Source organism: Pinus tabuliformis, chromosome 6 (assembly GCF_031772625.1).
Source record: "Pinus tabuliformis cultivar Carrire ecotype Pingquan chromosome 6, CPIR1, whole genome shotgun sequence".
Lineage (NCBI taxonomy): Eukaryota > Viridiplantae > Streptophyta > Pinopsida > Pinales > Pinaceae > Pinus > Pinus tabuliformis.
Window position 1 is genome coordinate 307,202,349 of NC_142292.1, and position 26,565 is coordinate 307,228,913.

General features: G+C 42.0%; 1 protein-coding gene across 1 annotated transcript in view; it reads left to right on the plus strand.

Moving 5' to 3' along the window:
* LOC149258541 (anoctamin-like protein Os01g0706700) overlaps nucleotides 1–25,989 on the plus strand; it is a 202,911-nt gene extending 176,922 nt beyond the window's left edge. Inside the window, exons 15-16 of the mRNA XM_089371960.1 lie at nucleotides 25,484–25,642; nucleotides 25,736–25,989. Of these exons, the coding sequence (XP_089228086.1) occupies nucleotides 25,484–25,642; nucleotides 25,736–25,843 (267 nt within the window). The 3' untranslated portion in view covers nucleotides 25,844–25,989. The remainder of the gene's footprint in view (nucleotides 1–25,483; nucleotides 25,643–25,735) is intronic.
* The last annotated feature ends 576 nt before the right edge of the window (nucleotides 25,990–26,565 follow it).

Consider the following 26,565-nt stretch of genomic DNA (forward strand, 5'->3'; position numbering starts at 1 on the left):
GGGAGGGCATCCAAAGATTGTATTTAGAATACTTCTACCTAATAATAAAAACCCTCAGATCTGCTGCACCGATTTTCCCGCATTGGGTTTTTCTTTAGACATTTGTCCAAAAAATATTATGTCTTTTGTGTTGTATCTTTCTCTATTGTTTTGTTCTTGTTTTAGGCATAGTATTTAATTGGTGTAGGCTGTAGTGTATTAGCTTCGATATTTGTTGTAGGAAGCAGTAAATAATTTGTTTCAGAAATTAACAAATAGGAGAAGTTTAATCAATTGCTGCAGTAGGGATTCCGGTTTATGGATTTTTCACAACATCATGTCCTACCTAGGTAATTTGTCTTGTCCAAATATGCTTTGGACAAAGACTTGCCACTCCTTTTAGACACTATTTAGGGCCAAACGCACAAGCTCTATAGGTTGAGGTGCCTCCCCAATGGCTACAAGCTGATCCTGAATTTCCTAAATTCTAGTGAGAAAAGGATCTATGCCTTCACCCTTTTGCATCTTGATGTTTCTCAACTTCACTTGGAGGAACATCTTCCATTGCTTAGAAGGATTCTGATATAGCTGAGCGAAAGCATCACACATCTCTTTGGCCGTATTCTTTGCTGATATATGTGAAGACTATATGGTCTTAGACTCCATCCAAGATCATCCGCTTCTCTTTTCCATCTCTTTCCTGTATTCCTTCAGCTGATCTGCATCATTCGGTACAACCACAACATTATCTGCATAGGACTTCAGACCAAATTCATCCAGTAGGAAAGACATCCTGGCCTTCCAAATGACATCGTTGGAGGCTCCCTCCAACCTATCCTGATATCTAAGCCCAACCATGGCCATCTCTAAATTTTGTAGGAAAATTTCCCTCTTCCCCCACTGCTCAGTTGCTGAATTTGCTATTCGCACTCCCTTCTGGAGTGAGAAAATTTGCTTGCAGCTACTATCGACTGCAACTGGAAAATCATATTTCTAAACTAGAAACCCTCTGAGATAAATTCACTTTCTCTTCCACTCGACGTTGATTTTGCCACTGCAAACTGATGCAAAAACTCTTCTGCGTCTAAACAAGGAATCTGCTCAGCGAAAATCTTGTTGAGAAATCAAGGGCATAGGAATTAGGTGATTTCTCTTTGATGATAACTACTTGTGAATAATTTTTACTTATTTAGATTAGGTTCTTCTTTTACTTATATTATTATAGTGTTCTTCTTCATCAAGCAACTACCAAACCATGAACAATAAAGAGACAAGAGACACAAGATGTAGGCGATCATCCAGGGCTAAAACCTCTCCAACTTGAGAGGAAAACCCAAAACGAATTCTTCTTCTTATAGAGACTTCAATTGACGAATACCAAGACCAAGACCCTTCACCTATTAACTTCTCCAAGACCAAGTCACAAGGCTTCCTTGTTTTATTTCTCCTTCCTTGAGTCAACGATGGTCAAACTACTTGTTTCTCCCTCCTTCTCAGCTATCCTTTAGATTTTGGCTTCTTGGATCACACCTGCAACCTTTGGCTTCTTCAGAAACCCTAGTTGTAGCACGTGTGATGAATGTTGACCAACTTTTGCACCTTGTTTTCCCTTCACTTGGATGGAAAGAATTCCTTCTATAATTCTCCCTTGATTCGGTTTCTAGGATAACTTTGCTAACCTCAGCCCTTTTTCTGCAACAAATGACACCAATTTCCTTCGCACGTGTGAGGTATATTGCCCAAAACAAATCAAATAACTTCAACTTCTTCTTCTCTTTTCCTCGCTTGATGGGAGGCTTCTTCTCCTAGGTTTCTCACACCTTTTCCTCTATTTCAGATCCTTGATCGAATTTTGTCCTTAGTAAGGTTGAGCTCACTCTATATATAGTGATCTTCTCTTAGAAATAGGCTGACTTGTGCCATGGGTTTAACCAACATGCCATTCTAGAAAGATCTCCATCTTATTTTGTGGCCAGACGTGAAGGAGTGCTTGTGAAGAGGTCTTGGAGTGTTAATGACTCAAACAAAATTACTTTTTACAATATGTAACATGTCTTCAATATTGACTCCCTAGACTTTATGACTTGATGACCAACCCTAAAGGATCACAATGGGAGCCTTAACTATAAAATAAAATTCCTTGAGCATGAAACCCATGACTCAAGCATTACAAAATAATTTTATTTTCTTCTTTATATCAATTACATAAAATCATGATTGAACATGTCATTATGAAGACCAAACCTAGTTACATTTTTCAACACTCCCTCTTAACTAGGGAGGTATTCATAATTCATACAAGGTAATTGGACATTCTTAATCTAAAGAATTCTCATAAGAAGAGTCAGATTGGTAACTCATCTATATAGCATCATATCATCCAACATTGTCACATAGCAAGGCCTTGACTAATAACTCTATCTCTCCACAAGATTAAAGCTTAATGCTAGTGAGACCAATGATGTATACACACCCTCATCATTGTCTCTCTCGAAACATACCCTATTTGGGTTCTTAGAGTATATTCCACTAGGACTATTCTTATCTTGGATATCCAGTCCTCAAATAATATCGGTCCTCTATGACTACCCTTATCTTGGATGCCCTAACTCATCATCAAAGAGTATCAAATACCATATGTTTACCCAATCCTCCATTCTGTCTTCCCAGGTGAAGACAAGAATGATGTGTCTATCTCTCCTCATGGCCTTCACTAAGACTTATGACTGTTAGTCCTGGTCTAGTGCATGACACATGAAGTAGAGAACCATATCTCTCACTCCCTCTTAACCAGGGATGACCAACCCATTCCATAAAAGGAATTGCTCCCTTTTAATTAGGGACTTGTCCAAGCTCCCTCTTGACCAGGGACTTGCTTCTAGCATCTCTTTAGGTGGAGATCATGGGACAACCAGTTGCTTGTAAAACTCCTTCCTTTGATGTCATGAATTTCTTCTTTGTCAGAGAGTCTACATCTTTCAGGACTTCTTTGTAGGGCATAGACCATCCATCACTTTTATCCATGAGTCAGTCATGTCATTATTCCTTTCACTGAAAAGTGATCCATTAGTCCATATTTGGTCTTCCTTCATGCCATGTTTCCTTCTTCATGCCATACTTCCTTCTTCATGTCGTGCTTTCTTAAGGATCTTTCATCCTGCTACATGGGTATCAGTTGCAGAAGGCATCTGCAACTCTTTCCTTGGAAGCCCTGCATAAGCCCATCCATATATTATTTAAAATACTAAATGAACATGAAATCAAAGTTACCTTTGTGATGGTCTTTCATCATGACATCTTCCTGTGAGCATCAACATCCTGCATACATATTGACACATCTCCAAAAGATATATGTTGTCAAGGGTCTCTTTCTTTTTCAGACTTCATCAGGGTCTTCATATCTTTCATGGAGATATCATAGTCAAATATTTCAATCCTTGGATGTTGATTGCCTCTTCCATAGTTGCATATTTCATGATCTCTTCCTTTCTTTCTTCACACATTTCTTTTCTAGGAACTTCTAGTCAGAGTTCCTCCAATTTTAGTCAACCAGCTCAAATTTTATATGAGGACATATTATGTTGATTTCATCTAGTCAATGTGTGACCCATGCCTTTCTGCATCCTTTCAAAAGAAGAGATTCTATTTTTGATCATGCTCTCGAGATACAGTATTTATCCATGTTACCTGCAACCATATGACATGACTCTTTTATCAAATACAAGCATACATACCTCATTATCCTTTTGGGTCATCTAGACTTCCTTCAACAACTTCCTTGATTGAAAGAACTTCAATTCCTTGATCTGCTTCACTTCTTTCGACATCATACCATCATTCCATGAATCCCATACAAGGTGGAATTCTCGGCGAGACACTTGCTTCTTCTAGTAGGTGAACCTTCCAAGAAGATTCGATTGGAGTATCTTGATCATCCTCATCCTGCAATGCTCCTTTTGAATGATGTATGATGAGCTCTATGCTAGATGACATTCTTTTTCCCATAAGTACTACTTATACTTCTAATGAGCTCTTATGCTAGATGACTTTATATCTCCTTGCAAAATGAAGTCATTTTACTAGATTTAATTATAGAAATAAGGGTACTTACTTGTCAAGTGAAGATGAACTCTTCAACTTGGTCCTTTTGTTGATGATGATTGGTGATGACTTCTTGATTATGTCTTGATGCTTCTTGGGTGATCTTCTTCAAGGATAAGGATTTTCTTTTGAGATGAAATCCTTGAGAGGGAGATTGCCCTAGAACTTTTGATGATGATGGCAACGTCCTTGATATTGCTTCTCTTGGATGAACAGACTTCAAATTGCTCAGATCTCTTCAACTTGAGTAGGGTCTTTGTGTTCCTTTTACTTTATGATGTCTTGAGTGAGGATCCCAAGACTTCTTCCGGTAAAGGTTTCTTCTTCAATCTAGGGTTTTGACACTTCCTTTGACTTCAAAATGCTTTTAGGATTCTAGATCTGCTTTGATTCCTTTCTAGAGATTCAGTCCTTGAATGCTTGAGTATCCCTTGATGAGATTCCCTTCCTTGATTTTGTCACCTTAGATCTAATACCATGTTGAGAAATCAAGGGCATAGGAATTAGGTGATTTCTCTTTGATGATTAGGTTATTATTTTACTTATGTTATTGTAGTGTTCTTCTTCATCGGGCATCTAACAAAACCATGAATAATAAAGAGACAAGAGACACAAGATGTAGGTGATAAGCTAGGGCCAAAACCTCTCCAACTTGAGAGGAAAACCCAAAACGAATTCTTCTTCTTATAGAGACTTCAATTGACGAATACCAAGACCAAGACCCTTGACCTATTCACTTCTCCAAGACCAAGTCACAAGGCTTCCTTGTTTTGTTTCTTCTTCCTTTAGTTAATGATGGTCAAACTACTTGCTTCTCCCTCCTTCTCGTCTATCCTTCAGATTTCGGCTTCTTGGATTAGACATGCAACCTCCGGCTTCTTCAGAAACCCTAGTTGCAGCACGTGTGATGAATATTGACCAACTTTCGTACCTTGTTTTCCCTTCGCTTGGATGGAAAGAATTCCTTCTATAATTCGGCTTGATGAATGCTATGTCTTTTCCCTTGATTCGACTTCTAGGATAACTTTTCTAACCTTGGCCCTTTTTGTAATATCCCATTTCAGGGATATCCCTCAAACCCAAGCAACTCCAACCCAATACGTGCAAATGATACAGTAACCGGGAAAAGAAAATAACAGTGATGCAACATATAATAATATAAACACGGAATACAAGCAGATACTCAAGAAATGCAGAGAGAAATGCTAAGCCATTTTATTATACTGAGCAATGGAATGAGTACAGGAGGTGATCAGAAAGATGGCACCTCGACTTGCACAAGGCAAGTGAAGAAATACACTAAAAATAGCAAAGGAATGGCCTCTCTCTGAACTGCGTCCAAGCTGCTGGAGAACTGCCGTGCTGCTGCTACTACTGGAAATCAAATGAGGATTTGGGGCTGTTCCCCTCCTCAAAAAATGATGAAACTCTGGAATCAGACTCTACTCAAGAAACCAAAAAAAACCCAGAAAGCTTTTCTGAAATAGTCGGACCCCGAAAATCAACCGCTTGGGGATCTACGCTGTCCGTCAAGGCTCTGTGCTACCACTGAATAGAATCCACCAAAACTCAACTCGAAACTCTGCCAAAATCCTCCAATGTGCAAGAGTTGATTCCTTGCTCAATCTCCTAGCTCAAATCCTCCGCAAAACCCTCAATTCGGAACTCCCACCAAATGAATTGCGTCCCTCTTTAGAGACTGTGCAGTTATCCAAAATGCTCAGTTCCTCCTCACTCCAAAGATAAATCCTCCTACAAAAGACTGCTGAAAACTACCTTGCCCGAGCAGGCACTCGAGGTCCCCCGGGGCTAAGGGTGAGATCTCCGAACGGAGACACTCGATGCACTAAACAATGTAGCAGACCAGCTAAACAGCCAACGTGCTCTAAGTCGAAGTGACTAGCTCAAATGCACATAATTGAATGACAAAATGAGGAGGCTCCCCTCTCTTTTATAGCGTTGGCCTCTCTCAATCCCAAGGTCCACCTCCTCCAACACAGTCCCTTTCTTGCCACGTGTTCCTTTCCATCTGCGCAGTTCCTCCAAGTGTCTGTGTGGGCCCCATCTTTGCATGGTCCTTTGGCCCCCTTGGCTCCCCTTTAAGTCACAACGTTGTGCTACTAGGACGTGACTTTATTCCAATCGAATATTCCAATTAGCCATGGCTAATTAGGAATATTACAGTCTCCCCCGGCAAAATGTTGCTTGTCCTCAAGCAACTGAAGTGATGGATGCTGCAAAATTTTCTCACTCTCCCAAGTGGCATCCTCATCCGGTAAATTCTTCCACCTCACCAAGAATTTAAATTCTTCCACCTCACCAAGAATTCCCAGACCGTCCTACTCTGTAGCTACCTCTCCCTGGTATCAATAATAGCCTCTGGTTGCAACACCAAATGCCCCTCATCATCCGTGGGCGGTAGCTCATCTGTCACTGTCACACGCTGTCCCAATGCCTTCTTCAGGCATGATACATGAAAGACGTTATGAATCTTGCTGCCTTGGGGCAGCTCTGACTCATACGCAACCTGTCCAAACCTGCGTATCACCCTGTATGGCCAATAAAAGCGGGGCTTGAGCTTTTCAGCCCCCTTCTGCTTTAGTGATGACTGTCGGTATGGCTGTAACCGTAGGTAGACCAAGTCCCCTACCTCAAATTGTCTCTCCAGCCGACCCATGTCAGCATACAACTTTTGCTGGTTCTGCGCTGTAGCCATATTATCCTTGAGAGCTTGGAGAATACTCTGACTCTCTTGGATCCAAATCTTGGCTCTCGGAGCCTTGCTAGCACCAAACATCACGTCAAAAAAATATAAAGGATGATATCCATACAAAGCATAGAATGGTGACATACCGATGGACATGTGATGTGTAGTGTTGTAGCAGTACTCCCCCAGATGCAACCACTTCAGCCATGCTCTCTGCTGCCCACTGACATAGTTACGCAAGTAGCCCTCCAGCCACTTGTTAACTATCTTTGTCAGCTCGTCCGTCTGTGGATGATAACTGGTACTCGGTGTCAACTCCATCCCCACCAACCAGAAAAGCTCCCACCAAAATCTGCCCATGAAACAACTGTCCCTGTCACTGGTGATGGTCTTGGGAAGACCATGTAACCTAAAGATCTCTTTGAAGAACAGCTCGGCCACCTGTGCTGCTGTGTAGTGTGCGGATATGGCGAAAAAGTGTGAGTACTTCGTCAGTTGATCAACGACGACAAAGATGCAGTCCTTGCCCTATACCATGGGCAACCCTATGATGAAGTCCATCAAAATACACTCCCATTTCCCCTCCGGAATGGGAAGAGGTTGCAATAATCCTATGGTATGGCTCATCTCCCCCTTGTTCCTCTGGCAAACTTCGCACTCCCGGATATGCTAGAGTACGTCCTCCTTGAGGCCCTTCCATGAGAACCTCTCTCTAATGGCCCTGTAGGTTTTGGTAAACCCCTGATGGCCGGCCAAAGGTGAATCATGTGATGCCTGGAGTATCTTCTTCTTGAGCTGAGATCCCTCAGTCAAGAAGATCTGGTCCCTGTAGTAAATGATCTCATCGATCACCCTGTACCTGTCATCCGCCACCTGCCCATCCAGAACCTCACATGCAAATCTGTCCTTGGAGTACTCTACTAAGAGTCGAGCCCTCCAGTCTGTGTCCAAGCTCATAAGAGACAACGTGGCTAATCTACGTGAAAGGGCATCTGCTACCACGTTGTTCTTACCCTTGACATACTCAATGTCAAAGTCATATGCTTGGATCTTATTGATCCACTTCTGCTGCCTCTCCTGTAGCTGCTTCTGCTCCAAAAAAAACCTGAGGCTGTTGTGATCAGTCCTCACCCTGAACCTGTTACCCACTAAATACTGCCGGAACTTGGCCAGTGCATGCATGATGGCCAACATCTCCTTGTTGTATATAGAATACAACCTCTCGTGCGAAAGGAGCTTCCAGCTCTCAAAGGCTATAGGGTGGCCTCCTTGCATCAATACTGCGCCGATCCCCTCTCCTGACGCATCACACTCCAAAACAAATGGCTGCGAAAAATCTGGCAATACAAGCACTGGGCAGCTACTCATCACCTCCTTGAGCCTGTCAAAGGCTCGTTGCACTGTATCCGACCAACTGAATGCCCCCTTCCTCGTCAAATCTGTCAGGGGTGCAGCAAGCTGTGAGAAACTCTTGACGAACTTTCGGTAGTAAGTACAAATACCAATGAATGCTCGAAGTTCTGTCATGTTTCTCGGCTTCGGCCAATCTCTGATGGTCCTGATCTCCTCCTCGTGGACCCTCACTCCGTCCACCCCTATGATGTGTCCCATCTATAACATCTCCGTCAACCCAAACTCACACTTGGAGAGTTTGGCATAGAACTGCTGCTCCTCCAGTATGCGCAATACTGTCTCAATGTGCTGGAGATGCTCCTCCCAGGTCCTGCTGTAAATGAGTATATCATCAAAGAATACCAACACAAACTTCCTCAAGTGACTGCGGAAGATGTGATTCATGCAAGACTGGAATGTAGCTGGGGCATTGGTTAGCCCGAAGGGCATCACCAAAAACTCAAAGTGCCCATAGTGACACCTGAAGGCGGTCTTGGGAATGTCCTATTCCCTCACGCGAATCTGATGGTACCCAGATCTCAAATCAATCTTTGAGAAGAACCGGGCTCCTCTCAACTCATCCATCAACTCATCGATCCTGGGTATGGGGTACCTGTTCTTCAGGGTCTTCTTGTTCAGGGCCCTGTAGTCAATGCACATCCTCAATGTGCTGTCCTTCTTCTTCACCAACACCATGGAAGAAGCAAAAGGACTCGTGCTCAGCTGAATTTGCCCAAGAGCCAACAACTCTTGAATGGCCCGCTCAATCTCATCCCGATGGGCCTTGGGATGCCTATAGGGGGTAGTAATCACTGCCTGTATTCCCTGCTCAAGCTCAATGGTGTGCTCAAACCCTCGGTTCGATGGTTGTCCTGGCAGAATATCCCCAAATACTGTGGCATACCGGTCAAGGATGGACTGTATCTCTGGGTGCACTGTCTGCCCTGTAGTCCCTGCCTTTGATGCACGCAGCTCCACTGCCCACTCTACATCTCCCTTCCGGAAGACTGCCTCCATCCGATGAGCTGAAACAGTCTGAGGCGGATATGTGTGTTGTCCTCGTATCTTCTCATGCTTCCTTGTCTTCTCATCATCCCACTCCATCTCTAGGGTCTTCCAATCTGTCGTGACCTTCCCTAGAGTGATAAGCCACTGAACACCCAATATCATGTTGGTGTCCGGAATATCGACCACGAAAAAGTGGTCAGTCAGTGTGTAGGTGCCCATTGTCACTGATAACTCTAGGACATGACGAGCACACACCATGGTCTAATCTCCTGGGACCAAAACTAAAAATCCATCGAAGCTCTCTGTTTGTATACCTCTCCGCTCAACTGTCTGTGCATCGATGAAGTTGTGGGTTGCCCCACTGTCGACCAAAACTGATACCCGCTAACCACGTACTGTCACCTGTACGCACAACGTCAAATACTTGGGAACTCCTCGCAATGCTGCAAGGGCCCCTCCGGTAGGTGCAAAAGCTGCACCACCTGCTGCTATTGGTGGATGTGGCAAACGATCCTGCGCAGCATGACTACCTCCTGCCTCCCCATCATCCTCCTCATCCTCTTCCCCGCTGCTCTCGGAGAAGACCTCAATAAATTGTGCCTTGCCAGCAGCGCATCTATGTCCCGGTGCCCACGGCTCCTGACAGGTAAAGCACAACCGCTTCTTCTTCAACTCCCTCTTGGCATCATCATCAATCTGTGCTCGTCCTGGATTCCCCTTTGGAGGTGGAATCCTCACATCCTTCCCCTTAGGCTGGAAAGCTTGTCTCTGGGGGTAAGGTGTCTCGGTCCCGGTTAAGGCATCCTATAAGTCCCGGGTCCTGCTAATAGCATCTTGGAGTGTGGCTGGTCTAGTGGACCTGACTAGACCCCGAAGTGGCTCTGCTAACCCCTCAACATACATGTAGATCCTCCGTGCCGTGGATAGATCTGGCACCATCACTAAAACCCTCAAGAAGTCTGCAATGTAGGTCTCTGGGTTTTCGGTCTGTTTGAGCCTCGTCAGCTCAACAAAGTGTTGTTCTGAATCCCTTTGGTCGAACCTCTCTATCAATCTCCTAGTGAACTCGGCATTTGTCGTCACTGTGGAGTGTTCAAGTGTAACCAACCCATGGAACCACCAGTCCTGGGCCTCATTATCCAAATGTAATGTCTCCACCTTGATGGCCTCTGTCTCCGACATCTGGTTAAGCTGGAAATAGATGTCCAGCTTCTCCACCCAAGACTTTGCCGAACTGTTTGATGAGCCATCAAATGTAGGCAAGTGAAATCTACTAGCTGTGCGGTGGGTGTCTCCATCATGATAATGTCGGTATCCTCTGTGATGGTCGCAGGGTCTACTATCTCGCTGGAGCTGAACAAAGTCTTTGAATGAGAGAGCATCCTTGAACTCTTGCCCATAGGCCTAGTACTCCGCAAAATAATCGCCCATCTAACCGGGCTCTGCCTCCTGCTGTGCTCTGGCCCCCATGTCTGCTCCTAGGAAAGTGGGCATGGTAGAGCGTATAGGGGCATGTGAGGCCACCTGCTGAGTAGTATCACACTGAGTGGCACCCTGCTCTGGCAAATGGTGAGATGCACCTGATCCCTCTCCAACCTGGAAAACCCGTGGGCTCTCATGCTGTCTAGCCTCCACTGTCGTGAATCTTTGCCCCATCACCTTGATCTGCGTCGACAGATCCTACACTGATTTGAGAAGCATGTCTGCAAATTTCTTCCTGTCATCATCTACCATCGGTTCCTCCTACTCTGTGTCCACCACAGGCTCCTCCTGCTTTGTGTCCACCACCTGAACACAGTCTCCCTCTCTATAGGTGTTCTCCAACCTACGCCCAGTGTCTCTATATCTCCTACCTCTGTAACAGATGTAAGGCCTTTCCCTCGGTGTCATAGATTGCTAGCTCCACACGCTGAGCCAGATCTATGCTCTGATACCACTGTAATATCCCGTTTCAGGGATATTCCTCAAACCCAGGCATCTCCAACCCAACACATGCAAATGATACAGTAACCGGGAAAAGAAAATAACAATGATGCAACATATAATAATATAAACATGGAATACAAGCAGATACTCAAGAAATGCAGAGAGAAATGCTAAGCCATTTTATTATACTGAGCAATGGAATGAGTACAGGAGGTGATCAGAAAGATGGCACCTCGACTTGCATAAGGAAAGTGAAGAAATACACTCAAAATAAGAAAGGAATGGCCTCTATTTGAACTGCGTCCAAGCTGCTGGAGAATTGTCGTGCTTCTGCTACTACTGGAAATCAAATGAGGATTTGGGGTTGTTCCCCTCCTCAAAAAATGCTGAAACTTTGGAATCAGACTCTATTCAAGAAACCCAGAAAAACCCAAAATGCTTTTATGAAATAGCTGACCCTTGAAAATCACCCCCTTGGGGATCTACGTTGTCCCTCAAGGATCTGTGTTGCCACTGAATAGAATCCACCAAAACTCATCTCAAAACTCTGCCAAAATCCTCCAATGTGCAAGCGCTGATCCCTTGCTCAATCTCCCAGCTCAAATCCTTTGCAAAACCCTCAATCCGGAACTCCCACCAAATGAACTGCGTCCCTCTCTCAAGACTGCGCAGTTATCCAAAATGCTCAGTTCCTCCTCACTCCAAAGATCAATCCTCTTGCAAAAGACTGCTGAAAACTACCTTTCCCGAGTAGGCACTCGAAGTCCCCCGGGGCTAAGGGTGAGATCTCGGAACAGAGACACTTGATGCACTAAACAGTGCAGCAGACTAGCTAAATAGCCAGCGTGCTCTAAGTTGAAGTGACTAGCTCAAATGCACATAATCGAGTGACAAAATGAGGAGGCTCCCCTCTCTGTTATAGCGTTGGCCTCTCTCAATCCCAAGGCCCACCTCCTCCAACGCAATCCCTTTCTTGCCACGTGTTGCTTTCCATCTGCGCAGTTCCTCCAAGTGTCTGCGTGGGCCCCAACTCTGCATGGTCCTTTGGCCCCCTTGGCTCCCCTTTAAGTCACAACGTTGTGCTACTAGGAAGTGACTTTATTCTAAAGTGAGTTATGTCCCCCTTTTCCTCACCTTTTTATTTATAAATAACTATAGAAGGCAAAATTGATCAAAATCGAATATTCCAATTAGCCATGGCTAATTAGGAATACTACACCTTTTTCTGTAGCAAATGAAACCAATTTCCTTTGCATGTGTGAGGTATATTGCCCAAAACAGATCAGATTACCTTTGATGTCTCCTCCTCTTTTCCTCGCTTGATGGAAGGCTTCTTCTCCTTGGTTTTTCACACCTTTTCCTCTATTTCAGATCGTTGATCGAATTCTATCCTTAGTGAGGTTGAGCTCACTCTATATATAGTGATCTGCTCTTAAAAATAGGTCGACTTGTGCCACGGGTTAGGCTGGCTTGCCATTCTAGAAAAATCTCCATCTTCTTTTGAGGGTCAACATGCAGGTGTGCTTGTGAAGAGGTCTTTGAGTGTTAATGACTCAAACAAAATTACTTTTTACAATATGTAATATGTTTGCAGTTTGACTGAGATTTAATTCTCAGAATGGGCACTGGTCCTTCATAGGTGATCACCATAAAGCACATTTTTCTCACCTTTCTCTCTCTTTCTAGGTCTAGCCTACCGAGGTCATCTAGGGCATCAATTATCTCAACATCTAGCCATCCAAACACTTCAATGTTTGGTCCACAACTGTGTTGGAGTTTGCTCTAGAGTCCCTCCAAATTTGAAGGAATTCCGACATTGGGATCTCAAGATATTTGTCAGGCCAGGAGGTAACTCCTCAAATGAATTATGTTTATTCATTTAGATTGTTAATAGTTATATACATGAGGGAGTGACTCTTGGGTTTCACCTCCCATTGACTCTTCCTTTTCCATTATTTATTATTTACATTATTTACAAATGTTCACCCAATCCCCATGATTGGGTGTCAACATTCCCCCCCTTAATCTGAAGGGATGTTGGTGAGTCCAAGCATCATTCTGAATCTTTCAAGCTTTTCTCTTCCAAGCGCTTTGCTGAAGATGTCTGCAATCTTCTCATTAGTGGAACAATGCGGTAGATGGATTGTCTTGGCCTCAACATGATGTCGACTCAAATGGTATTTTGTATTGATGTGCTTCATTCTATCATGGAACTTTGGGTTCTTGTCCAAATTTATTGCAGAGATTTTGTCAATCATGAGTGGAGTTGAATGTACTTGTTTTACCTGCAAATCTTCCAAAATTCTCTTGAGCCACAATTTCTTTTGTTGCCTCATTTGCTGCCACATATTCTGCCTCTGTTGTGGAATCTGCTAGAACTGATTGTTTGTGTGATCTCCTGGAGACAACTCCTGATCCAAGACTCATAGCATAACCAGAAGTAGATACCCCAGTTTATTTGTCTCCATTGAAGTTTGAATCAGAGTATCTAATCAAGCTGAAGTCGCCCACCTGTGTATACTTGAGTTCAAAGTCTTGAGTTCCTTTCAAGTACTTTCGAACTCTTTTTGCAACAGACCAATGTCCTCACAAGACTTTTGCATAAACCTGGAGAGGATTCCAACAACAAACGAAATGTTTGGTCTGGTAGTAGTCAGGTAGTTGAGACTTCCTACAAGCTATCTATGCTTTGTTGCATCCTCAAATTCTTTTCCTTCAATGAATGTGAGCTTTAAGTTTTGTTCCATTGGAGTAGTTAGAGGATTGCACTCAGCCATGCCAATCCTGTTCAACAGATCTCTAGTGTACTTCTTTTGAGAAAGGAATATAGACTTCGAATGTTGAGTTACTTCAATACCAAGATAGTAATGAACATAGTCCAAATCAGTAATTTCAAAACCTTTCCTCAATTCCTTCTTTATGGATGTAATGTAGCTCTCATTGTTCCCTGTCATCAAAAGATCATCTACATATACCACAAGATATACAATTATTTTGCCAACTTTCTTGACAAACAAAGTTGCATCATCAAGATCATAATGTTTGAAGTTGAGTTTCAGAAGATGCTCAGTTAACTTTTCATACTATGCTCGTTGTGCTTGCTTGAGGCCATACAAGGATTTCACAAGTTTGCATACTTTATGTTCATGTCCTCTCACAAAAAATCCTTCAGGTTGGGACATAAGAACATTCTTTTTTAGATCTCCATTCAAGAAAGTAGTTTTTACATCCATTTGATGGATTTTCTAACCGTTCTGAGCTGCTAGGGCAAAGAGTGTCCGGATGGTAGCCCATTTTACTGTGGGGGCAAAAGTCTCCTCATAATCAACCCCTTCCTTTTGTGCAAAACCTTTTGCCACAAACCTGGCTTTGTGCTTGTCAAGTGAGCCATCAACTTTATACTTGTTCTTGTAGACCCACTTGTAGCCAATTGGTTTGGTTCCCAATGGAGGATCAACCAACTTCCAAGTGCCATTCTTTATCAAGGCATCATACTCCTTGAAGGAAGCGACTTCTTTGAAGGAAGTTGGTTAAAAATCTGTAGACAAATTCAGTTCACAATCATAAGAAACATCCATATCAACAGGTGAATCAGAATCATCCACATCACCTCATTTTGCCTAGTTGAATTTCTTGGTCTTGGCTTTCCAACCTCATCAGGATGAACACTTTCAAGTGTCTTTGTCAGCCACTTTGGGGTACGTTTCTGAGATGGTCCAGGTTGCTCAGTTGACTAAGTTGGGACTGAATCAAGATTGAGTCTCCCAATTTGGTCAATTACATCACTCAGTATCATCAACGGTTGGAGCTTCATGTGGGGTAGAGAGTGCTTCAGAAGAAGATTCCACAGATTGATCAAATATAGGAATCCCCCCTTCAATATGTGGAATCCGATTATCAAATTCTTGAAATGATTTTGCATGTCCGAATCTATCCAAGCAATCAAGTTGCCGCTCAACAACATTGTCAGCTTTGGAAGATTCAAGAAAGATTACATCTCTAGATACAACAAACTTTTTATTAACTTCATCATAGGGATGGTATGCTTTGGAGGTGTTTGAATACCCCAAGAAAATACGCTTACGACTCCTTGCACCAAGTTTGTTTCTATGTACTTTTGGTATCAAGGCATAGCAGGTGGAACCAAATACCCTGAGATGCTTTACCGAAGGAATGTGGCCATACCACATTTCATAAGGAGTCTTGAAAAAACATCATGGAACGTACCATATTTAAGATTCCCCTATTCATTCTTTCAGATACTCCGTTCTGTTGGGGATTATAAGGCACAAATGTTTGATGTTTGATCCCATGCTGGCGAAGATATTTTTCAAATTTATTTGAAGTGTATTCTTTTCCATTATCAGTGCGAATAGAGCCAATATGAGATTGTGCATCATTTTCAATCCATGTATGAAAGTTCTTGAATGTTTGAAAAACATCAGATTTGTTCTTCAATAAATAAACCCAACACATTTTGGTGTAGTCATCAATAAATGTCATCATATATTTATTTCCATTTGCAGAAGGAACAGGCATTGGACCACATAAATCTGAATGAATGAGTTCAAGTTTTCTATGTGCTATGGAATGTGAATCATGAAAAGGCTGTTTGCTATGCTTTCCTAGAATGCAAGCATCATATTGCTTAAGTTTCCTAGGAATTATAGGCAAACCAGTAACACCATTTTTCTTCAACAAGTGAAGGCTATCGTAGTTCAAGTGTCCAAATCTAGCATGCCATAATAGACTTGATGGAAATGTACCTTCATCATAATGAGAATTGTATGAGAAATTTTGTGCACAGGCAGAGGTACCTTGCAGCTTGCAGCTTGAGAAGCCTTTCTTCTTCTATCCCCGTCATGACAAGTGAGTGATTTGATGCTTTTCTCACCTCAACCTTGCCATCAAACATATGAATGGAGTGTCCTTGCTGGCGGATGTGGACCAAGGACAACAAGTTTCTCCTCAGTTGTGGGAGATATAAAACATCATGCAGAAGAAAGTCTAGAAGACCAGGCAATTTGAGCCTGATTGTGCCACGCCTTGATGGCTTGAGTTTTGATTTGTCTGCAAAGTATACTGCTCCATCAACATTATTAGTAAATTCTTAAAAAAAACTCTCTTCTAAAAGTCATGTGGCAAGTTGCTCTTGAATCAAGCAACCAGTGATTTTTCCAGGAAGCAAGTGAAGCATTAAACATGTCTTCATTTACTCCAATATTACAATGTGCCACAACATAGTGAGCGGATTCAGGTGCTTTACCTTTCTATTTGTCATTGGTTTTACCTTTGGGTTGATTTCTTGCTTGCTCAATTGCAATGTATGCAATGCAAATCAGACTTTTCTCCTTGAGAGAGTCTGCCCCCTTTGCCTCTGAATTTCTTCTTCCTCTTCCTCTTCGACCACCTCTTCCTCTGGAAAAATCTTGAGCATGATTCTTGTCTCTTTGTGCAAGACATACAACTTCTTCAGAGGACTGAGTAGCTGTCTTTTTCCCAAAAGCATTCTCTCTCAACAAATTTATTCACAAGGGAGTTAAAGGTAATTTCTTTGAGGTTTCCATTTGCTTGCAATGACTCAAGATAATTTGAATAAGTGGGATAAAGTGCCTTGACAAAAGCTATCGAGCAATGTCTAGTTCAACATTGGTGACTTTGATGTCATGCATAATAGATTTTACTTCTGATGCAAGAATAAGAGGATCATCATTTTGTAATTCAAGGTTGAACAATTTAATCATGAGTTGAACAAATTCAAGTGCAGAGTGTGAGTCATAGAGTTCCTTCAATTTTTGTAAGGCTTCAAAAGCATTCGAAAATGGTGAAATATGGTGACTCACCTTTTCATTTACAGATGCTGCAATCAAGGCATAGGCCTTGTTGTTCTTGTTTTCCCAAATGGCTAATTCCTTGTCTGAGGTAGGCTTTGCTTGTTCATTGTCTCGTTCTCCAACACAAACTCCTTTCCACAGCTCATAAAAAATGAGAGTGTGTTTGATCTTCCGCGACCATTCTGGATAGTTCTCCTTCCCGGTGAGAACCACTCCCACAATAGATATCAATGAATGCATTGTAAAATCTGTGTACTGTAAAAAAATACTTCTGCTGCAAAATTTTACGCCTGATGGTAAAAATTTAAGTCTGATATATATATGGCAGAGGTATTTTTGAGGGAGGTGTTATTTGGGGGAGGGCGTATATGAGGGGAGCAAATTTATAAGTGGGAGATATTATTTGACCAAGCAGTATGGCGGGGTATGATGGTATTTGAAGTGGTATGGCAGAGTATATACCAATGTTATATACCAGGAGGGAGGTATGGCGGTATTTGAGAACTGGGGCTATTACTCCGATGCAATGCAAATGGTATGGAGGTCAAGTGGGAGGGCTACGTATGGCTCTGACCCCATGGAGGCCGAGCACTGTGTGTATGGAGGCCAAGCACAAGTGTATAGGAACCACAGTGGTATGGAGGCCAAGCACTGGTATATAGGAACCAGAGTGGTATGGAGGCCGAGCATTGGTATATAGGAACCACAGTGGTATGGAGGTCGAGTGTTGTGCGTATGGAGGCCGAGCACTGGTATATAGGAACCACAGTGGTATGGAGGCCGAGCACTGATATATAGGAACCATAGTGGTATGGAGGCTGAGTGGTGGTATCAGTGGAGCAGTGGTATTACAAAGTCGATTGTTATTCAACGAATTTAAAACTAGGACGACTGCATACACTATTCAAACATTATACCATTGAGCCATGCGGCATAAAAAAAATTGAATTCAATACCATTCCACTGCGCCACTTTGATACCATTTCGACCAGCATATTCAATGCAGAGTCCTCCAGTCATTTGATGTTGAATGCGCCTCCAACAAACCATGCATGTTCGGGTGGCACCATCACCAGAACGAGGCCGAGCACTCAAATTCGGTCAGGCCACGTATGAGAGCGAGGTTGAGGGGAGCAGCGTTGAGAAGAAAACCATGTTAGGGTTTGCGGAGAGGGTCATGTATTGCAACGTTCAACTGAAATAATTGCAGCATACCATGTCAGGAAAACAGAGTGGAATAATACTAATGCTGGACAAAGAATATAACAGACTGTAGAAATGGGAAAGACTACAAAAATGGTAGAAGGGAGTTACAAGAGTAGGAGGAAACTAAAAAAGGGTTGGCTCTGATACCATGTCAGGCCAGGAGGTAACTCCTCAAATGAACTATGTTTATTCATTTAGATTGTTCATGGTTATATACATGAGGGATTGACTCTTGGGTTTCACTTCCCAATGACTCTTCCTTTTATATTATTTATTATTTACATTATTTACAAATGTTCACCCAATTACCATGATTAGGTGTCAACAATATTGCAAGCCCTAGCTCGGGGACCGTTTCTTGCCCTAGGTTTCCTTGGCTAGTGACCCCATCTGGATCATTGCATTCCATTCCAAGAAGATTTTTCCATTGATCCTCTTCTCTTCCACAATTAGGTCAAGCCCCTCCTTGAGTGACCAATTCCTCTTACTTGACCTAATTTTGGGTTCACTTGGTCCCATGTTGTCCCACAACTTTTTGAAGATAATTTCACAAAGACCACTTGGAATCCAATTTTCCACAAGGATTTTGAGGTCTAGGAATCTCCTTGACAAGTCATATACTCAAACCTTAGCCCTTTGGAATTTTCCTAACCCTTCCTAGAGAGCCTTTCATCTTGATTTCCAAGCAAGCAAGCCATATATTTGAGCCTCTCTTGTGAATAGGCTACTAGGATCACCTTTCATCCTATCATTGATCCATTCATCTTCGTGATCCTTATTATACCGGGTTTCCTCCCATCGATGAAAGTCTGTAAAGAGTAGGGAGCCTTAACCGAGGTGATAGTGGGCTATCGCTCCATTTTTGCCCTTGACCTAGTGGTTTCCCTATTGGACCCCCCTCCTAGGACCCCTGCTAGTTTGAGCGGTAATAGGGTTAACCACACCTTTTCCAAGGATACTATCTTTGATGATCTACCCTTTGAAAAAGTTGGAGAAGGTGATCCCATAGCCCCTTCAAACATTGATATCAATGATTACTTACATATTGAAGAAGGAAAGTGGAAGTCCATGGAAATCGTTTCGATAAGGACCCTATCTATGACCCCGATGACGATGATATCGATAGGACCGTTGTCTTTTCTCACAATCCTAGGGTTGTAGTTAAGTCTCTTGTGGACCCTTTCCTCAACCATTCTTACATTATCACTAACAATGAAGAATCCTCCATTCCTCCTAAGTGATCATCGTGGGCAACCTACTTGCGTTTCTCCATCTCATCAGTCTCCCTTTCCTACTAATTATAACCCTATGGAGGCCATAAAGCATGACATAAATGCTAAGGACCATGATGGAAGTGATATGCCTGAGGTTTCCATTCATAAAAAGTTTATGGGCCTAATTATTGACGTCTATATCTTTTGGTTAGAGGAGAGGATCTCATGGACTAGATTACATCCCTTCGTTCCCTCTTCTCTTGTGATGATCCATGTATGGGCATTCTATTATTCCACGTCCCGCCCTGGTGACCCTCCATATGATTGTTTATGTCCTTACTCTTGGATTTTCTATGTAAGTAATCATTGGGAAAAATGTTTTTATAATGATATAATGATGTCTTGGTTGCATTGGCTCTATGATTATGCGTAGTGCTTCTACGCTGTAATATGCATGTTAGGGTAGGATGCATTGCATGCTGATTTTCCTCATTAGAACCAACATCATATGATATTATCATGCTAGATTAGCTACATTTAGATTAAGATTGCATTTGAAATTTTATTTACTAGTTGATTTTTAGTGGCCTAATATAAGCATGTGTGATCATGAGACGTCGTGAAAGCATGCTGCCCCATGTGTTTGATTTGTGATATGTGTAGATGGCAGGTCTGCGAACCCAAGAGATTGCTGGAGTTCTCATGACCTCCCCGTTTGAGTACATTTGTGCACTCTCGAAAGAGTTCATGTCCGAGTTGGAGCCAAATGTTACCCACCACTTTGTGGGTGATATCCCTAGGAGAAATGTTTTTCTCCAAGATGGTCCTTAGCCGATAGCCCCGCTCAGCCACAAAATAGCTCGATGTGTTGTTTTCTCCGCCACCTAAGCTAGCCTTATGGTCCCTTTCCCATCTATTATGATCGCATGTTTGAAGGTGGGCTTTCGGACCGTAAAGATATGACTTTTCATTGGTTTAGTTCAGTAATTTTGTTTACTTATCATGGACACTTTTGGGCATGGATTGGTGGGGGGATTTGATGGAAAGAGTGGGCTAGGTTTGTACTCTTGTCTCCTCTGCCCGATTCAGTAGTTAGACTTGTATCCTAGTCCCGTGGGATCTCTTTTACTGGCCATTAGATTTAGGCTAGCACAACATGGGAAATCCCGATTTTGGTTGCATGGTCTCGCTTCCCGACACCATATACATCACTCCCCTCCACTCATTTTAACCCCATTAATCACTTTTCCCATTCGGGTCCACATGTGTCCACTAGGTCCACATAGAGTTAGCCGCCCCCTCCCCATGTCCACACTTTGGGTCGAGCCTGGAATGATGCCCAAAGGTTGATGCAACTAAAAAGAAAGGAAAAATCATAATTTGGCCACTCACAATAGGAAATATACCACAAAATGCAAAAGATGGCCGGGACATACAAATTTAGCACGTGGGCAAAAACCAAACATGAGCTCTACCCCTCATTCATGGCCGTCACCTTGGTTCCTATGGGCCCTAGATGAGAGCCATCCACATTAAGGAACCCATGATTTCCCCAACCCCTGGTGGGCTCACCTTAAAAGGGGGTAGCTACTGCTATATTCTACACATCATGCTCTCATTCCCTGGAGCCTCGAGCAGTTATGAAGAAAAGCAATCAAAGGCGAAAGGAATATGAAGAAGGGTGGAAAAACAAAGTCCGGGGTAACTCATGTACTGCGATTTTCTTCCTCCTACACTCATATATCCACGTGTGGGCTTCCCTCATCATAGCTACCTTTGTACCATGACATGTGCTTGGTGCCTTCCCTTGATCCCCACTTTGTCCCATCACTATATCACATGCCACCTACCCATTGATGGATGTACCATGGATATGTCATCCCCTTTAAAGTCTGAAACCACTTAATAGAGTCCTTGGTTAACCCCCTTATTGAGCTTGGAGACACCTGTATATGCCAAAGCCCACTATGCAAGTGCATGCCACCATGAATTACCCACTTGATTCTATGATTTGTAAGCTCTTTTACTTGATTACTCTAATGATTTTTTGTATTGGATGGCAAGGGGACACATTGGATTTTATGCAGGATTGCAAGTGGGTCTCCATGTTGGGGTTTGGTCTCCTATACAGTGTCCAAACCCTCTATACGGCCACATTGACACTTGAAGGGTGAGCGTTGAGTGTCATGGGCCTCCGCCGTAGTAGAGAGTACTTCATGGATCCCCAACACCATTCAGGTATTGATCATGTTCCACCTTTTGGATGAGGGTGATGCCCCGGGATCACCATGCCCAGTGGACTCCACACATGTACCACACACTTGGCAAATGTTCTAGGGTCCAGATGAGGATGTGTCTCACTGCAGGAGACAAAGGGAGGGCTTATGACATCATCCTAGCCCTTACATATGGTTTATAGGAATTATTGATTCACTTGGAGACCCATGAGGATGTCATTGTGCCCCTACACCCACTTGGGAGCACCACAGTGACTTGCTTGGAAAAACAAGGGGCTAACCCCTTGTCCACTATGTTTGGAGTCCATTCTCTCCATGTCACACTTTGGACTGCATTAGGCCTTCTCAATGGCCCAACGACTCATCATGTTCATTATTTTTCCCTCTTGAGAGGCCTTATTGAGTATTATTGAGCTATCTTGGTGGGCTTGTCACCAAGTCATGTCATTATTGAGCATTATTTTATTATTTGGGTCTAAATAAGACAAATTAGGCTATTCGAATCCCCTATTGGATTGTATAAGATGAGAGGATGATTCATTTCTCTCATCATCACTGGATTGGATTAGTATCTCTTGAGAGATTTTCGCGAGATTTTTGCATTTTTTGTTGGGTAAACTTTTTTGGGTATTCTTGATGCACTATGATGTTTGGATTTTCGCTATTGTCTTTGGAGCTTCTTTCTAATGCAAAGTTGATGAATGGATATTCTCTCTCTCATGTAAGTCGAATTTTGATGTTATTCTTGTTATTTTAGTCATTTACTACATGTTATGGTTATCATTATTCTTGTATGGGTTAAAGTAAATGCGAAATTCTTTTGGGAACCTTGAATAAGTGATTTAATGCATGCATTGTACTTGAAGAGAGTGGGTGAATGTTCCTAGAGGCACCTAATAGGTTTTAAGCCTCAAAACTTTATCTCTTTGGCAATTTTGAAGTGTAAATCTCTAATTACCTTGTTGTTGCCTCAAAATGGTCTAGCACAGGTTAATTAGGGCTCCTTAGCTCACGAAATTTTTTAATCTATGTGTATCTTGACTCCATTAATCCCAAGCAATAAGGCATTAATCCTCTTATCCCTTTGGTGGTCAAATTTCCCTCTTTTTCTTCACTTTTCCAAATTCTATGTCTAAGCTTAGAGGGTCACCTAAGGCATCAAGCGAAATATTTCATATCCATCCAAAACCCTTGAAAATTGGTTCACAACTGCGGTGTGGTCTTCTCAAGGAGCCCTCCAAATTTGAGGTCAATCTGACAGTGGAATCCCGAGTTATTACAAGCCCTAGCTGAGGGACCATTCTCCTCCCTAGGTCACTTTGGATTAGTGTCCTCATTAGGATCATTTCATTTGGATTTCAAAAGAAAATTATTCCTTTTGATCCTATTCTCCTCCCTCACTAGGTCAAGCCCTTCCATTATTGGCTAACTCCACACCCTTGACCTAGTTTGGGTCCACTTGGGTTCTTTGTGGTCCCACAACTTTATAACTTAAATTCCACGAAGATTACATAGAATACATTCCTATATAAGGATCCTTAAGTCTAGGAAGCCCCTTGTCATGGCATATTCACCAAACCTAGGCTAAGTATCCCCTTAGCCCTTCTTGGAGAGCCCATCACCTTGCTTCTTAAGCAAGTAAGCTATATAACTGAGCCTCTCTTGTGAATAGGCCTTAGGAATCACTCTATATCTTATCATTGGCCCACCCATCTTTATGTTTCCTCTCATACCAGGACTCCTCCCATCCGTGAAAGTCCGTAAAGAGCAGGGAGCCTTCGCTGAGGTGACAATGGGCTATCCCTCCATTGTTGCCCCTTGACTTAGTAGTTTCTCTATAGGATCCCCTCCTAGGACCCCTGCTAATTTGAGCGGTAATAGGGCCCTCCATGTATATCTCCATGTATATTTTTGCATTATAGTTAGAATGGCACTTTTAGGGCTCTCCATGTATATTTCTGCGTTATTTAACTCCAGTCTGCATTATATTGGGTGCCACCAGTTTTGGTACCTTATTTTCTATATCATTTCATTGTAGCTAAAGTGGCACTTCTAGGACCCTCCATGTATATTTCTGCGTTATAGTTAGAATGGCACTTTTAAAGCTCTCCATGTATATTTCTACGTTATTTAACAAGAAGTTAAGGCTGATTTTGGCATGCTTATCAGCTCTATTCATCTTAATCATTTATAAATCAATCTTCATAGATTGATGATTTAATTCTGCTTTATATTGCGTAGGCAACAAGAAGGTAAGGCTGATTTTGGCATGCTTATCAGCTCTATTTATCTTAATCATTTATAAATCAATCTTCATAGATTGATGACTTAATTCTGCTTTATATTGCGTAGGCACCGGTTCTGTTACCTTTTTTTCTATATACAAACTTAATTTTTGCTAAAGTTAATTCCTTATATCACCTTGAACCTTTGTCATAGTTTGCCCAATCCTATTTTAGGGAAGCCAAGTCCCCCTTGTGTGTAGAAGCCCTCCTCTTCCCTAAAAAGAGGTGAAGTCATTGTTTCACTGTTCCCTTCTCTTCTCTCCTCTCAAAAGAGGGGAAGTCATAGTTTCTTTAAACCTATTTTAGGGAAGCCTACTTCCCCTTGTGTAGGGAAGTCCCCCTTCTCTCTCCCCAAATTAGAGGGGGGTACTACCAAGGTGATAGTGGATAGTTTTTTTTTGAGTTTCTCTAGGATTTTAGGGATGTCAAGCCCTCGTGTAAGGAAGCCTCACCTCGAGGGGAAGTACTATCACCTTGATAGTGTGTGTGGGGGGCTTTTGTGAATGGTTTTTTCTAGTTTTTGTAGAATTTTATTTTGTGGTTGGGACTTTTTACACCTTTAAATTGGAATTCAAGATGTGACAATTTTCAAGCATTTTATTTTTGAGCAGGGAGGGTTGACTTCCTTAATAAATGTTCGTAAGGATCATACCATATTATAACGATCATACCATATTATAAGTTGCACAGCCATTTTCAAGTCTCTCTTTTTTAAGGAAAGCTGGAAATACAATTAAAAAATAGCTTTTTTTAGCAATTGGTTTTTTCAAGTTAATTTTGTTAGTACAGTTTTTGTTTTGAGGCCCATTTTTTACCTCAAAATTCCTCTAACAAATACAATTCTGTTATGGTAACACCTCCAACATCCAAGCCAACAAAAAGCCCATTTTTTACCTCAAAATTCCTCTAACAGATACAATTCTGTTATAGTAACACCTCTAACATCCAAGTCTAACAGATACAATTCTGTTATGGTAACACCTCTAACATCCAAGCCAACAAACAGGGCCTCACTGCTGCTATTACCGATCAACAAACAGGGCCTCACTGCTGCTATTACCGATCTATTACTGATTGGAGCCAGTTGACTTAATTAGATGAGTGTTGGTAAGGATAATATTTGCACATCCTTGTGGTGACGTATCCCAATGCCTGAGCCAGCATACAGGTCCTTTCCATGCCTCATTGCTAACTTGAGCGAAGTATCCACTGATAAGCTTGAGAATATAGACCAGAGTACAAGGAAATTATGGTATCACCCCAAAAGCCCAAGCTAACTGACTTGAAGAAAGCCTTCACTGCGAAGCTTGATTATATATATACCAGAATACGATTACGAGGGGATCACATCCCACTTGCTATGCTGAAGAGTTTGTTTAGCAAGTATTGACAAATGGAAAACCTGATGTACCGAGAAAGTTCATAACACATGTACTCGCTCATTGGATCCCAATGCAAGAATATAACTAAGAGAGAGTTTTGATTCTCGCAGATTTTACTGTATATGGTGTTATGTCTTTCATTCATTGAAATTGATGGTGAACAAAACTAAATATGATTTTTGGCTGATTAGTTTGGTTTGTGATTTATTCAGTTCTTGGCAGGGATGGCAATATGCACAAACTGTGCTCTTCTTGTGTGTTTCTATGATCAAGCAGAAAGATGGAAAATAGAGCCTGGGCTGGCAGCCATTTTATTGATGGAACATGTGTTACTTTTAATCAAATTTGGGATCGCCTGCTTAGTGCCCGAGGTAAGAATTTATCATTCTTCCAACATAATTTGACGCGTTTCATATAACATAAGGTTGATATTCGATTCAATGTCAATATGTTTGGTGGTGAAGGAGCCTACATGGGTGAGAGCAAATCGAATGAGACATGCACAAGCACGGGATAGTTGCTCCCAACAACTCCTGGAAAACATCTGCAAGCCTGAGAAGAAGATATGCTAGCTCTGTGTTGAAAACCATTTGGGTTTAAAATCGAGCATTCCCACTCCTCTCTTGCTGTGTATAGCCATTTCGTACTGTAAATGTTTCTCTGTAAAGGTTTAATTTAATGAACACACACTCTGTTTTCATTTCTCTTTTAATTACCAGGACAAGAAAATGATCCCATCATTATTTAGTACAGATTAAGAGTTTAAGCATGTAGGATGTTGAGATCTTATTCTTTCTGGTTGCATATGAAATACAAATTTTCATGCCAGGAAAACAGAAGCTTTTTTTTAGAGACTACATACACTATCTTGTGTTTATTGATCCGAGCCTTCAAGATCCATTTTAACTTCAGTGCAGATGTTGCCAATGGACTCAAAATGTAGAAACACACACGTGTACATGGCTCACATATTTCACACCTCTATTAAATAATTGACAAAATATGATACTTACCCAGTCATTTATTTATATATTCAAGGTTGTTTGCGTTCTCTTGGACTTAATTGTGATCCTTGTGAGTATCACTCCCACGTGGGTATTATGGCCAATGAAATGCCTTAATAGTTTGTCAGTCATCATATATTCGAGGTGGTTTGCGTATTATTGGACTCATCTGGTGGCTTGCGAGTACCACTCGCTGAATATTAAGGTCAACGAAATACCATGACAATTTGATTATATTGAGGTGGTTTGTGTATCATTTCTTTTATCTTTCTGTTTTTTCTTTTCCATCT